The sequence below is a fragment of the Mangifera indica genome, chromosome 16 (genome assembly GCF_011075055.1).
Source record: "Mangifera indica cultivar Alphonso chromosome 16, CATAS_Mindica_2.1, whole genome shotgun sequence".
Lineage (NCBI taxonomy): Eukaryota > Viridiplantae > Streptophyta > Magnoliopsida > Sapindales > Anacardiaceae > Mangifera > Mangifera indica.
The window spans coordinates 3,716,170-3,732,907 of record NC_058152.1 but is presented as its reverse complement, the minus strand read 5'-3'; the positions used below and the strand labels follow the sequence as shown (position 1 = coordinate 3,732,907).

Genomic DNA, 16,738 nt, shown 5'->3' with positions numbered 1-16,738 from the left:
TTGCTCTTATATTTTTTTAATTATTTTTAAATATTAAAAAATGAAAGCAACGTTTTATTTTAACAGTTGATTTTTTTTAATGAATAAAATATAATTTATGTATTTAAAAGTAATATTTTATCGTAGAAAACGACAAAACAGGTCACCGCATGACGTGTCAGTTTTTCTACTTTGACTAATTTCGGTCAAAAAGCGCAGCTTTGCCTTTGACCATGTGCTAAACCCCGTAGGGCAGCGAGAGTCTTAACAGTAACCAAATTCAAAACTACAACAACAACAGTCGAAATATCTGCAACTACTACACACACTGTGGCGGTTCCCACTTCTCACAGTTTCCCTCCAATTTTGCCCTTCTATGGCCCTCTCCTATTATTCTATATACTCATCTCCCACAAAAGCCAAGCTCTTTCCACGCACACGCTGTGCTAATTACCAAAAACTACCCGCTCAGATATTTCAATTTGGAAAGAGACCCACCGAGGGTTTATCTCTGGGTAAAACCAGGTTTTTGAGAAAGCAATGCCATGTTTTTAGCGAATCAGAGATTGGATATGGTGAAGATGCCGATAGTCGTGAGGAGGACCAGCAGTTTGTTAAGTGGTTTCGTGAAGCGTGGCCGTATTTGTGGGCTCATAGAGGGGGCACTTTTGTTGTTATCATTTCTGGTGAAATTGTTTCTAGTTCTTATTTGGACCCTATTTTAAAGGCAATTATTCTTTTTTCCTCTTTTGGTTTTGTGGGAAATGGCAGGAAATTTGTTCGGTGTGGTTTTACTTATTAATGTTTATTTTATTGTGAGTGCAGGATATTGCGTTTCTTCATCACTTGGGGATAAGGTTTGTTCTTGTTCCGGGGACTCATGTGCAAATTGACAAACTTTTGTCTGAGAGAGGCAAGTGAAATTCCTCATGTTTGAATTATTATGAGTTATGATTCATCTTATGGTTCCATGAAATTCCATGGATATAGCTCACCTAGGCCTGTTTTTGCAGGGCATGAACCTATGTATGTAGGCCGATACAGGATTACTGATTCTGAATCACTAGCGGCTGCTATGGAAGCTTCTGGGGGGATTCGTATGATGATAGAGGCAAAACTCTCTCCTGGACCCCCAACATGCAATATCCGCCGGCATGGTGATAGTAGTCGTTGGCATGAAGTTGGTGTCAGTGTAGCTAGTGGTAACTTCCTTGCAGCCAAGGTATGAATTAACTGTTTTGAATATAATCTTCAGCATGATTGAGTAATGTAGTCAGTTTTGCTTTAATAATATCTATAGTAGGATCGGTGGTCTAATTGCTTACTTTTATATGTGATTTTCTATCATTATTTTAATTTTGTTGTAACTGTGGTTTCTGTTAATTTCTTTTTCAGAGAAGAGGAGTTGTTGATGGTGTTGATTATGGAGCAACAGGCGAAGTAAAGAAAGTAGATGTCACTCGCATGCGTGAGCGTCTTGATGCTGGTTGTTTAGTTATATTAAGCAACCTTGGATATTCCAGCTCTGGAGAAGTTTTGAATTGCAAGTATGCCATATAGTTTGTGATGATCTTTGTTCACAGTAACTTGGATTATTTGATTGCTAATTTCAGTTATTTTTATTTACCATGATCTGATAAGTAGGGCTGCAATTGAGCTGAGCTGAGCTACGTATCGCTAGGTTGAGCTCAGCTTGATTGGGTTTATGGAGAGTTTGAGCTCAAGCTCGGGAGTTGCAAGCTCAAGCTAGAGATGGGAATTGCTGACTCATGCTTGATTCAAGAAATTATGTTAAACCCCGTTACTCATATATTTTATCAATTTTAAACTTTTAAGGATTTGTTGATATTATACTAAAGTTGAGTTGTGAGTTCGTGAGCTCGAGCTCAAGTCGAGCATAATACTATAGCTACTCAAGCTCAAGCTTGGCTCAACAATAATCGAGTTGAGCCCAACTTGTTTGCAAGCCTACTGATTACTGAAGATCTGTTTATTCTTTAACTTGTACTGGTTACCACTTACTGATTATTTCTTCCTTATATGCACATATATGTCTGGCCTATTTTTTTTTTTGTTGTTTATAACCTTCTTTCAACCCTATCTCCTCATTGGGAATTAATTGCTAAAAATGGCACCTTAAATGAGATTTTCTGATTTGTGTTTTTGGCATTTTTTCTTTAATTAAGGGCACTTGAGTCAGTTGAGTAATCTGATTAAGTTTGCCATTGGAAAAATGAGTCTGTCATGGTTTCTAATCTACAGATTCTAATTTCGTTAAATATATTTTTAAACATTATCAAGTCAATGGTTAAATATAATTTTAAACATTATCAAGTCAATGGTTAAATATATTTTTAGACATTATCAAGTCAATGGTTAAATATATTTTTAGACATTATCAAGTCAATGGTTAGATTCGGGTTTTTGGAAAGATGTAACTTTAACATCTACAATTTTCAGAGGAGATGGTATGGTTGATTTGTCTTGCTTTCTTAAGGTTTGTGTGATTTCAGAGCCTTTTCATATATGTTTTGATCTGCTTGAGTTCTGGTGCGGCATGGTATTTTGATTTAATTGTTCTTCTGTTTTATGACCCTTTACATCTCTTGATCCCTCCTGATGCACCCCACCAAAAAAGGGACAAAAAAAGTTTTTGGATTATGATAATTGCAAACTTGCATATTATTTGCTAATATCTTATGCTTTGGTGAATTTCAGTACATATGAAGTAGCTACAGCTTGTGCTTTAGCAATTGGAGCAGATAAGCTTATCTGCATTATAGATGGCCCAATTCTGGATGAGAGTGGACGCCTTATTCGATTCTTGCCTCTTCATGAGGCAGACATGTTAATCCGTGAACGGGCAAAACAAAGTGAAATAGCTGCTAACTATGTGAAAGCTGTTGGTGAAGAAGATTTGATTTTGCTTGGGAAGGATTCTATTGGAAGGCTCCATGCTAATCAAAATGGGAAAGGTCCCAGTGAAACACATAATGCAACTTTTCTTAATGGGGTTGGTTTTGATAATGGCAATGGACTCGGGTCTGGTGAACAGGGTTTTGCAATAGGAGGTCAAGAGCGGCTTAGTCGATTAAATAGCTACCTTTCAGAATTAGCTGCTGCAGTTTTTGTTTGCAGAGTAAGTCCATGATACTCCTGTTATCTCTGTGTAAAATTTACTAAATAAGGTTGTTTTCTAAGTAGAGGCCTTTGTATGGATTTCTCTTTGTCTTCTTGTTTGTTGTTTTATGGGTTTCTCTTTAGTACGTCTCATGATTGTTTATGTCATAAGTTCTTGGTGCAAGGTACAACTTGTTCAAAATCTTAGTGAGGTGAATTTAATTTTTGCTTTGAAATCTGAGTCTAACTTTAACTTTGCCCTTTTTATGTCTTTCAACTCCTAGAGTTTTGTTTGGTTTTTCTAACTTGAAGCGTATGAATTTGACCTTTCTGCTTATTCACTCTGCTGATTTGCTGCTAATAGCCACAATTTGCAAAGAGACAACTCTCATTTTTAGTTAAGGGGAACATTTATATAAACATTATCTGTTTGTATCAAGAAATCAAAGAAATATGATATATGCAAGATTAAAAAACTATTGCAGTGTTGGAAAAGGAAAGAAAAGACACGAAATAATGACTAATATAAAGGAGATTGTCAGGCTACTGTGTTTCTAAGAGAAGGATCTTGTTCTAAAACACATGATCTAAGGCTATTTACTGAAACAACTTTCTAAAGGTGTATAACTTTGTAGCCTGTAGGAGATATTGAGGTCATGTTTTGTTAAATTTCAAAATGTAGGTATGACAATGTTGAATGTTGAATGTTGAATTTTGAAAATATGAAGTTGAGAAAGAGCTAATATCTGTCAAAATCTGGCAAAGTTCAAGGAGCTACTATTTATCTCTTGTTTTCTTGGTCCATCCTCCTGTTAATAAATGGATGAAAGAATTTATTTTTCTCCAGTGGCAGGTTGCTGAATGCCATCATTATCTCTAAGTGCTTTGTTGTGGTGTCAAGTTCCCTAAGAAAATGGCTCAGTAAATTCTGGCATCTCTGAAAATTGCTTGTGATTTCTGTTAGTTCTTAAAAGTTTCAATTTTTTAATATTGGGTTACTGGCACACACCCAGTCTGTTCTATATATTTCATTGTGATCAGGGAGGTGTTCAAAGGGTTCATTTGTTAGATGGCACCATTGGTGGAGTGTTATTATTGGAACTTTTTAAGAGAGATGGAATGGGGACAATGGTGGCTAGGTATGCAATTCTTTTTTCTAATGATTAATGTCTGAAAGGAAACTTATATCTCACTACAATTTTAAGGTTTCTTTTTGTGTTACACTTCACTGTCAATAATATAGCAGTTTCTTTTAGAGAAACCCTTGTATTCATGATGCATGGAATGGCCTACATTTAGAAGTTCATTAGTGAATAGGTGTTAAATAGCCTAGTCATTCTTATATGGCATGAGTTATGATTGTACTGTTTATGAACTGTTTTTCATCTCTTTCATTGACTTGGGCATTTATTTGTCTATTTTAGTGATCTTTATGAAGGAACACGGATGGCTAGTTTGATAGATCTATCTGGAATAAGACATCTTATACAGCCTCTAGAAGAATCTGGTGTATTGATCCGAAGGAGTGATGAAGAGGTTAGTACTCCCATTCTTTCTAAATACCAAATTGACTTTACTTGGGTATAATTTATTTCCTTGGGCAGAGTTTCTCACTTCAATTTTTGTTAATAGCTACTCAAAGCACTAGATTCATTCTATGTCGTGGAACGGGAGGGTCAGATTATTGCATGTGCTGCTTTATTTCCTTTTTTCAAAGAAAAGTGTGGAGAAGTTGCTTGTATTGCAGTTTCTCCTGAATGCCATGGCGAAGGACAGGGTGATAAATTACTTGGTATGATTTTAGTCTATCATAAAAATATATTGCTTGCGCTTATGTTAAAGTTCGAAACGTATAATCTTAGATTGAATATGAGCTTGGTTTCTTGTTTAGTATTTTGGACCTCATTAGATAAAAGAAAATAGCTTGGCTGGTTTTATCTTATCAAGTATATTTTTAGATGTTTGAAGTGGTGCTGAAACTTTGTACCTTTTCAGCTTTTGTTCTTTCTGACAGTAATTCCAATTCTGTGTTCTTTATGTGTCTATTTCCCAAACAAACAGAAGCAAATGTGATTGCTTAGCAATTGCTTCCCAATTTTCAGGCATACAACATAAAGCATCCCCTCAACTGCCTTCGCCTATGTGATGTGTTCTTAAATTTCTATATTTGAGTACCCATAAGTATCTTTTATGTCTTCTATTATATTGCTTGCAGCTTTTATGGACAATACTTTTTAAATTGCAATCAAATATCTGCAGATTATATTGAGAAGAAGGCATCATCTCTCAGATTGGACATGCTCTTCCTGCTGACGACTCGTACTGCAGATTGGTTTGATACCTAACTTGAAATAATTGTGATAATCCATTGCTCCTTTTGTGTGTGTGTGTGTGTGTGTATAAAAATTTAAAAATTTAGTTGAGACCTTGTGGATGTTGCATCATATTTTTTACACTGGATCTTTTTAGTTTACTGAAATTATTTTAATTTTGATGCCTAGGAAAAAGGAAGACGAAAATACATTTTTAGAACTCAGGGATTAACAAAACTAGTGAAGCGCCAAAACTTTCAGGGAAGAAGATTGGGTTTGAGCCTCTACCTTGTGAAACTCTGACTTGCCTAATGTAATAGTTGTGGGTCTAAACACTGTATCTCGGATTTACCCATCTAACCAATATAGAGATGTCCTTGGTTATCAAAAAAATGAAAAAACACACACTTAGACGACTGCCTTTCTTCAGTGAAAATTAGTAACTAGTAACCCCAAGAGGTTGGTTGAGTGATCACAGAATCTGGTTGGCTGGAAGGTGTAGAATTTGATTCCTTGATTAAAATACCTGGCAAAAAGGATGAATTTTGTGCTTTCCAAAATATTGTTGGTCATTTGGTCAATTTATGGCCATTACATGAAGATCACAGCTTTTGGGTGCATAGCAATATAGAATCTAAATGTACATTTTCATTTGCAGGTTTGAAAGTCGCGGTTTCGAGGAATGTTCCATTGAAATGATACCTCAAGAAAGGAGGAAAAGGATCAATCTGTCCCGTAAGTCCAAGTATTATATGAAGAAATTGCTACCTGATAGAAGTGGAATTACCATTGATGGGGCATTTCGATGACTAGATGAGTCTTTTCAAAGTCTGGAGCATCAAGTTCTTTAGAGGGTGCCTTAGACTGTTTGCCTGATTTTACTGTTTTGAAGATCATATTCATGCTTGTAATGGTTAGTTCTAGCTGAGTATGATTATCTCAATTCATCAAAGGATGGTATACCTGCAGGTCAATTATCGCAAAAGTTTTATCAAGGAAATGTAGCATTTATGTATGTATAGCCTAGATGTTATTTTGTACCCAATTTTGTTGTATTTTTAAGGTTACAAGGGTTTGCTTTGTTGTGATCCAATAAGATTAAAATTATTTTGATTGTTTCAGAGAATCCCAGGTGATTTTTTTTTTTTGGGTGACTGGGATTCTTTCCGTATTTGTCAAATAGGTAAACTCAAGACACAATAATCAGACTTACAATCATTATACCAAATAAATTAAAGTTTTATAAGTGTGACAGAAACTAACATCTAAAAATGGCATATTTTCATACAAAGTTTTATTTACCATTTTTTACATTTCTTTATTGGATCAATGGGTGTGATGTAAATTCAGTCTGATTGTTCTGTTTTCAATTCACACGCAATCAGGGGATGTTTTTATAATTTCCAATAAATAGGGTTGGAATTTGAAGTTCGTATACTGAGCCTGAGTTCGATAGCTTCGGAGGGGTATGTTTTGTATGCTTCTCTGTTAATAATATCGGAGTGACAAACATGGATTTAAAAAAATACACAAAATATGGATGGCATTATAATAGTCCAATTTTATATCATATCTTATATCTAAAATCTAATTATTCGTATTATATATTATATTATAACATGCATCTTTTCCATAAAATTTTCAAAATTAAATTAATTTTTTATTATATCTTTCATTTTATTTTTTACTTCAATATAATGTCATTGAAATTTCAAACTTGGAATGAAAAAAAGATCTTATTAAATTGTTATCATCTTAGTTAAAAGAGAAGAATATAAATTAAAAAATTAGAATTAAACTTCATTTTTCAAAATAATGCAATAAAAAATAAATAAAATTATGTAGTTATATATTAAATTTCCAATTTTACAATAAGAAAATCATTTATGCTTCTTGCTTTGACATATCTTTGACTCTTAAAACCATTAATCAAATTGAAACAACCGAAACATTTCAGATACAACTTACTCTCAATCATTCAAAAGTTAAAAAAAAAAAAAGTTAAAAACATACATCTTCCTCTCAATCATTTATATCATCCCCAAGATCAATGTCAATATCTATAACTATACTATTATTATCACTATCATGCAAAATGAGTAATACAAAAACTCAATCCAAAAATCAAACAAAACATACCACGTACTCCCTACCAAGTCTCTCAGCAAATGCCTTTGCAGCTTCTTCACCATCAAAACTCAATCCAGCATCACCTACATTGGTATATGGGTCTCCTGTATATGTCCAACCCATCAATGGATTTTCCCACCTACAGCATTTCACCAAAACTCATGAAAAAAAGGTTTCAAAGAACTTATAGTAGTAAAAGAATTGCTTGACTTTCCTAGTTAAAGAAAGTAGCTAGACATTTCTATTGTCTTAAAAGTTATAACAAAGGCCATTCCAGTAGGCCAGCCAGAACCTAATGAGATTGCATTCAGCTATCAACCCTATAAGAAAAGGTCCCCACAAAAATGTATTATTGAAAATAAAAGAATTCAGATTATATCGAAATAAACCATGTTGGAGAAGCCACTTCTAATTCTATAATCTAATTTTACCATGCCAGTAAATTTAACCCCAACTAAGTTAATAGTCTTTAGTAAACTTGAGATTAAAAAATAACAACTAAACAAAATATCCATGCTTTTGTGTGGACATAAAATTGATTTTCCACCTTCCAATTTTTCCAGATCCTTGCTGAGTAGCAGTTCTAGCAGGGGAGTAAATTACAACCTGCCATTGCCATATGTATCCAAACATGAAGAGAAAATCTTCATAACACGATCAATCAATCACAATATATTAACTTCATAAGAACAAAAGTAAAAGCCGTAATTAATGTACCTGTATTGAGAATTTCAAAAACCCTAATTGACCAAGTCCATCTACCATCTTACTATTTTATAAATACAAATTTTCTCATAGAAAAAACTGTTACTCATCGAAAGTATGCCAATAGTGAATCAAAATGAGTAGAGGGAATAAAGAGTTGAGAATTTCAAAAACCCTAATCAACCGAATCCATCGACCATCTTATCATTTTATAAATACCAATTTTCTCATAGAAAAAAAACTGTTACATCGAAAGTATGCCAATGGTGAATCAAAATGAGACGAAGGAATAGAGAGATGTACCTTCTACGAAGATGTTCTTCGGGAATTCCAGAGACCATGCCGATCTCGCTGGGCTTGACTTCGACCAATGCATCTGCAGAGAATGGTCAGGAGAGAGGGCACAGAACTGTGCGCACAGAGCAACCCTGGCTCCATATACGTTGCAGAGAGTGAGCCATCTTCAAACCGGAGTCCGTCACCTAATTGTTTTCTGCCCTGTAGTTTTTTTAAACAAAAATATTTGATGTTTTCCAAAATAATTACAAAATTAAAATGGCTGCTAATGTTTATGTTTCCCGTTGTTAAAGATGCTTCCCGTTTCGAATCTTTCTGATTGGCCAAAGGACTTATTCCCACCCAAGGTTTAATACATTTCAAAAAACATAGGGTTACAAAAACTTAAATATCTATCTATCATTTAAATTCTATTACAAGTTATTGTCAATATCAAAAGTAAAAACATTATTTAATTAATAATATTAAAAAATTAAAATTTTCAAGTTTTCAAGCCCTAGGGTTTTTGACGTTTGGCTATTGATGCTCCCTTCTCCACTATTGCCATTTTTAGGGTTTCTTTGTTAGCCAACTATCTTTTGCGGCTCTCTTTTGAATCTTCAGTTGAATCGTTGACTTTTTCCTCTTTGTTTTAGCGAATTGTTGCTCTCCTCTTGGTGGATTTCACGGCTTTTTCATCTTCGCTTTGGTGAGTTGTTGGCTCTTTCATCGTCAGTTGAAACATGCGGCAAAAGAATCCGCTAAAAGAAATGAAACAAATCTTGGAAGGGTTGAAATAGAGTTGACAATGAAAGAGGAGAGCCTTTGTCATCTAGACGCAGTTAGGAGATTTATCGTCAAAGAGGGAGATACATCACTAGAGAGGGAGAGAGAGTTATTGTCGTTCACTAGATTGATTGGCCAAATTAGTTTTCCAAACCCTCAGGGGGGAAATGGTAATTTTTTAAAACTTAATCTTGAGGAGAAATTATTAGATTTTTAAACTAAAAAGATAAAATGATATAACTATTTAAGGTTTAATAATAAAATGATGTAACTAACGATTTTGGTTAAGCTTAACAGCTTATAAGTGGATATTTAAGATTTTAAAACCTCACAAGTGTGTTTCTAGAAATTGGCTAAACTTTAGGTGGGAATAAGTCTTTTAGCCTTTTTGGTATTTTATCATGAACATTGTAAAAAATGTTTGATTAGCAAGAACGGGTTGAATCACGTCCACTTAGACTTGCCACTACCCAAACGTAAAAAGCCCAACCATGGGGGTTATGACTTTTACGAGTCATGTCAAACCCTACTTTATAGCAGTATATGTTAATAACATGAATTTAATAAAGACTTTCGAATAGTTTATAAAAACTCTTGGATGCTTAAAAATGAATTTAAGATTAACAATTTAGGGAAAATGAAATATTGTCTAACAATCTAAGAAAACTAAAATATTGTCTTGACTTGTAGATAAGTATTGTTCAAATGAAAACGTTTTAATATGGATAAAGTTTATCTTTTGAGCATCCTAATGGGTATTTGATCTCTTGATCTAAAAAGGATTTTTTTCATCTTAAAGAATAAAATGAAAAGATACTCAATCGTAAAATATTTAATCTTAATGTCATTAGTGTCCTATTATATTTGACATAATACACTAGTATGATGATACAAATTTGCCGCCTAAACCTTTTTAGGCAAGATTTCTCAACTTTTACCTTTTTAAGCAAATGGTATTTTTCATTCCAAAAATACCCTTCATCCTATTTCTTTTCATTTATAACAGTTTTCACATATTAAGCTTTTATATTTCAGAGTATACGGATTAAACTTAATTTTTTTGTACTGAATAAGATTTACAGATGAAAAATAGATTAATTTAGGATGTAATAATTGATATTTATATACCTTTACAAAATGATGAATATAAAACGGTGCATTTTTTTGAGCGGGTGCAAAAATGTGTGAAAGTGTAAAGGATTGCGTGAAAATGCAAAGGTGTGCATGAAAGTCTAAAGGGGTGCGTGAAAATATGAAGGGCATGCATCAACTCCAAAGGGGTGCGTGAAATTGTAAAGGGATACGTGAAATCGTAAAAGGGTACTTCAACTCCGAAAAGGTGCGTCAAAATCGTAAAAGACTGTGTGAAATCGTAAAAAGTTACGTCAACTCTAAAGGGGTGCGTGAAATCGTAAAAGGGTGCGTCATTCTCTTAAGGGGTGTATGCATGCATAAAGGGGTATGTCAGCTTCTGAAAGGGGTGTGTCAACCTCTGAAGAGGTGCGTGAAAGCGTGTGGCAATGCTAAAGGGGTGCGACACTTTGAAAGGGTGCATCATAACCTGAAAGGGTGCGGCAAGACTAAAGAGGTGTGTGAAAATACAAATGGTTACGTAAAAATACAAATGGGTGCGTGAAAATACAAACGGGGGCATAAAAATACAAATAAAAGGGCATAAAAATACAAAACGGGTGCATAAAAATACAAAACAGGTGCGTGAAAATATAAACGGGTGCGTCAAAATACAAACAGGTGCATGAAAATACAAACGAGTGCGTAAAATATAAAAGGGGTGCGTAGATTATAAAAGGCATGAGAACATAAAAAAAAAATATATATATATATATATATATATATATATATATATATATATATATATATATATATATATATATATTAATAATATAATATATTTTTTATGTATATAAAAGAGTGCGGGGAAATGCAAACGGGTGCGTCCCTTTGCATTTCTATGCACCCCTTTATATATAATATATAATATATTATAAATGTAAATATATATTATATTATATTATATTATATATTATTATTATTATTATTATTATTATTACGCACCCGTTTATATTTTCATACACCCCTTTACACTTTCACGTATCCCTTCACATTTTCACGCACCCCTTTACACTTTCACTCAACCTTTCACAATTTCACACACCCCTTTACAATTTCAGACACCTATTCATAGTTTCAGGCACCTCTTTATACTTTCTATTGACTCAAGGAGTCATTATGCTCTTATTTTGATGATAACAAACTAATATGTCCTTAAGCATATTAACTAATGATTTTACTTGAGTGTGAGCTTAGATTGCAAGGATTCATCTAATGCACTTGAAGGAGTTTCAAGATGAAAATAAAAACAAGACCCAAGTGAAGAATTCTTGAAGATTTGAAGTAAAACTCAAGTTTTAGGTAGATATATTTGTAATTTGGAGCATTCGTTTTGATAAGAACATTTATTTGCATGTGATAGCTCACTTGAAAACCCATTCTCATATCTTTCACATTTTGGGTTAAAATGTCATTTTTCAAACTTATTTGGTTAAGCCAATTTTTTCACCAAAGTTTATTAAATCATTTAAAATGATGAAGTTTTGTGAACTACATTTTCATATCTTAAAGTTGGTTTTGAAAGAATTTTCATAAATGGGTTAAATTGTCACTTTTCAAAGTTTTAGGGGTCAAATTGTAATTTTTGAAAATTTAGGAGGTAAAATGCAATAAATTTAGTCGACCGAATTCCTTGATGGCAGCTTCCGAATTGTCCAGAAGCCATGTTTTTGGCTTCCATAAATTCGGTCGATCGAATTTTGGTTTAAACTTTCTAACAGCTAGTGCCACGTAGGCACCATGGGAGTGTCACATCACATTCGGTTGACCGAATTACATCCGGTCGATCGAATTGTGCATTTTTTGAAAAACTAAAATGGCTTTTCTTTGTGCACAACGGTAACTTTCATCATTTTCCCCTATATAAACCCAATCAAATTCTTTCGAAAAGAACTTTTGCCACCAAAAAACTTTCATATATTTGAGAGCAAATTAGTTTTGAGTTATTCACTTACAAATTCTTCTCTCTAATCAAAACTCTTGCTCATACACTTTGTAATTTCATTTGCAGTGGATTATACTAAGCTTTAACTTTCATATACACTCTTTAAGAGAGATCATATTTCAATTTCGTACTAAAATTCGTGCTATAAAAGAGTGAGGTTCACTCTTAGAGAGGTTAGAAAATCTCTAATGAAAGAAATTGAGGTTTAACATTTGTAAAAGTTAATAGCAACTTGGAAGCTATTTTGGTTGTGAAGAAAAGTTTGGTTGAGATTTTGGTCAACCAAGAATTAGTGGAATACTCCAAGGGAGAAAACTTGGAGAAATGGACGTAGGCTGGGTTGAGCCGAACCACTATATATCGCGTGTTTGATTTTCACCTCCCTTTAACTCATACTTTATATTATGTTATTTTGATTGTATTGATTATTTGAAATATTTTTGTTATTCTCATAAATTGGATTAAAAATAGGCAATATTCATTTATTTGAATAAATTGTTTTAATTCTTTAATTTGGTAAAGATTGTTTTTAAATTGCTTAATTCACTCCCCCTCTTAGGTCATTCGATCCTATACTTTCATGCACCCCTTTAGCGTTGCCGCACCCTTTCACGCATCCGCATCCGTACCCGCACCCGCACCCGCACCAGCACCAGCACCAGCACCAGCACCCGTACCCTTTCACGCACCATTTCAAAAGTTTCCTTTCCACCCACCCGTACCCTTTCACGCACCCCTTTACATTTTCGTACATTTTCGCACTTGCTCAAAAAAATGCATCGCTTTGAGAAAACGCCCGCCCTTTCACTCATTTTCGTATCGTTTCGAAGAGACGCACACCCTTTCTCACCCGGCACAACCCACACATCCTGTGTTAGTTATGTCCATCATTTTGTAAATGTATAAACGTATATAAATATCAATTATTATATCAAAAATTAATCTGTTTTTCATCTTTAAATCTTATTCATTACAGAAAAATTAAGCTTAATTCGTATACTTTGAAATATAAGAGAAGATTAATCTGTGAAAACTACTATAAATGAAAAGAAATAGGATGATGAGCATTTTTTGAATGAAAAATATCATTTGCTTAAAAAAGTAAAAGTTAAGAAATCTTATCGAAAAAAATTTAAGCGGCAAATTCGATGTTTATTTTAATTGTTTATATTGACACAATATAACATTGACATTAAAATTGTTAAAAATTACTTACGAAAAAACAAAAAGTTAAAAATTCAACAAATAGGTAATTTTACAAATGTTGAACATTATAAATAATCCAACATGAATACAATCATATAACCAAATGTAACATCCACATAAATTGTTTGATAAAATTATATATACAAATAATATATATAATTTTATATGTAAATAATTATATATTATTATATAGGATCCTAAAAGTTAAAAAAATAGTAGAATATTAAAATTTTTAAGGAAAAAGTTTGAGTTCGAATCTTTATCACGTTTACAAAATTTTAATTTATTTAGTACAAAGATTATAAATTTGATCACTATATCAAGAGTTTATCTATTCAATCAATACAGATGGGATCTCGATAACAAAAAAATATATATATCATTATATGATTGAGTATTATTTTATCTCTAATTTAAAATAATTCAATCACATTATGATATATTATTATTTATTTATAAAATTATACAAATTATTTGATGTTTTCCAAAATAATTACAAAATTAAAATGGTTGCTAATGTTTATGCTTCTCGTTGTTAAAGATGCTTCCCGTTTCGAATCTTTCTGATAGGGCAAAAGACTTATTCCCACCCAAGGTCTAACTCATTTCCAAAAATATAAGGTTACCAAAACTCAAATAACTACCTATTATCCAAATTCTATTAAAAGTTACTGTTAATATCAACATCATTTAATTAATAATATTAAAAAATTAAAATTTTCAAAGTTTTCAAGCTCTAGGGTTTGTGATGTTTGGCCACTGACACTCCCTTCTCCACTATTTGCCATTTCTAAGGTTTTTTCTCCCCCGTTTGCCATTTGTAGGGTTTCTTTGTTAGCCCACTATCGTCGTCGACTCTTCTTTGAATTTTCAGTTGAATCATTGACTTTTTTCCTCTTTGTTTTAGCTAATTGTTGCTCTCCTCTTGGTGAATTTTGTGGCTCTTCATCTCTGCTTTAGCGAGTCGTCAGCCCTTTCATCTTCGCTTGAATCATGCAGTAGAAGAACCCACCGAAAGAAATGAAACAAATCCTGGAAGGGCTGAAATAGAGTCGACGATGAAAGAGGAGAACCTTCGTTGTCCAGACCCAATTGGGAGATTTATCGTAAAAAAGGGAGACACATCACTAGAGAGGGAGAGAGAGTTGCCACCGTTCAATAGATTGATTGGCCAAATTAGTTTTCCAAACCATTAGGGGGAAATGATAATTGTTTAAAACTTAATCCTCAAGAGAAATTATTAATTTTTCAAATTAAAAAAGAAAATGATATAAATATTTAAAGTTTAATGATAAAATTATGGTTTTACCCTCTATAATTAATGGTTTTGGTTACGTTTAACAGCTTATGAGTGGGCTTTACAGGTGTGTTTTTGAAAATTAGCTAAACTTTAGGTGGGAATAAGTCTTTTAGCCTTTCTAATATTTTATCATAAACATTGAAAAGTGTTTGATTAGCGAGAATGGATTGAATCACGTCCACCTAGACTTGTCACTACCCGAAAGTATAAAACCCAACAAAAAGGGTTATGACTTTTACAGGTCACGCCGAAACTTGCTTTATAGCAGTATATGTTAATAACATAAGTTTAATAAAAGCTTTCGAATAGCTCATAAAAACTCTTGGATACTGGAAAATGAATTTAAGAGTAACAATTTAGGGAAAATGAAATATTGTCCAACAATTTAGGGAAACTGAAATATTGTCTCAGCTTGCATATAAGTATTGTTCAAATAGAAATGTTTTACTATGGATAAGTTTTATCTTTTGAGCATTCTAATAGTTATTTGGTCTCTTGATTTAAAAAAGATTTTTTTTATCCTAAAGAAGAAAATAAAAAGATACTCGGTTGTAAAGCATCTACTCTTAATGTTATTGATGTTCTATTATATTTGACACAATGCACTAGATTAAATATATCATTTTTAGTGAATTTATTGATCTGATTTAATTTTGCACCAACATATCAATACTGAAACAGAATCAAACATATATTTTGTTACTTATGTGGAACTAGAGATTTGAAATTATTTTATTTTGTTAAATCACCTAAAAATCTTAGTTTGATTAAATATTTAAATGTTGGTTTTTTTTTTTTTTGTTTACCCTCATAAGATCTGTTGGTAGACAAAATCTTCACTTATAATGACATAGTAATATCATGACATTCTACTAAATAAACTTTAGTTGGAACATCTTCTAATCATTAAGAGATTCTAGCGTTTCATGAAATCAACTGAGAATGCATATAATTACGCTTTATCATCCATTATATCTTAAATACGTGTAGTCTTTCTTCTATAAAAGACATTTCTTCCATATTATATAAAAATAATGCAACTTATATTATTCAAATTAGAGAATGATACATTAAAGAGAGAACCAAACATATTTCACCAAAATTCTTTTACATTTTCAAACTGTAGCAGAGTTGAAAGATTGACGTCAACCCAATATACTCTAATAAAAATCTTGCAAGCTTATTCACTAAAATATTACCAACATCAACATTTGAAAAATTATTATCTAACAATGATACATAATGACTCAATAAACAACCATATTAATCTATATCATCATACTACAAAATGGAGAGTATTCATCACAGGGTAGCAAATCCTTGAAAAGTGTAACATGTTGAAAAAAAAAAGTGTATTGTACTTTTTTTCATTGAGTAAGGTTTATCTATTAAATTTTTCTAATAAAGTTTTTAATGAAACAGTTTAAACATATTCAATCTTATTTTACAAAATGCCAAGTAATTACATTTCTCTACTTTAGTTTTCATTCCACTAATTTTTTTTTAATAAAATTAATATAATTATTTGTAAATGATAAAAACTCAAAAGTCATTATCATAGAAATCGACTTTCCACCTCTTTAAAATGTCATACTATATGGGAAAAGTTTCCATAAAGAGGCTCCCATCCACTCAATCTATACACTTCCTTTGATTGAAAAGTAAAGAGAGTTGAAGATTTTTTTTCTCTCTTTAATATATTATACTTGATCGTGTATACTTAATTTTCATTTAGTTTCTTTTATTATATGAACAACAAATTTTAAATTTAGCACAATTTTATTGATGAATTTTAGAAGGATATGATCCTATTTTCATGTCCATGTGCTTTAAACTATTTCATAAAGG

At 32.3% G+C, this 16,738-nt stretch overlaps 1 protein-coding gene across 1 annotated transcript; it reads left to right on the top strand.

Moving 5' to 3' along the window:
• Nucleotides 1–248: 248 nt before the first annotated feature.
• LOC123198518 (probable amino-acid acetyltransferase NAGS2, chloroplastic) lies at nucleotides 249–6,537 on the top strand. The gene is made up of 10 exons (XM_044613202.1): nucleotides 249–706; nucleotides 805–892; nucleotides 993–1,201; nucleotides 1,375–1,526; nucleotides 2,698–3,118; nucleotides 4,141–4,238; nucleotides 4,524–4,635; nucleotides 4,732–4,891; nucleotides 5,359–5,431; nucleotides 6,070–6,537. Exons 1-10 carry the CDS (start codon nucleotides 356–358, stop codon nucleotides 6,218–6,220), a joined length of 1,815 nt encoding a protein of 604 aa, XP_044469137.1. The 5' UTR covers nucleotides 249–355; the 3' UTR covers nucleotides 6,221–6,537.
• Nucleotides 6,538–16,738: the final 10,201 nt, after the last annotated feature.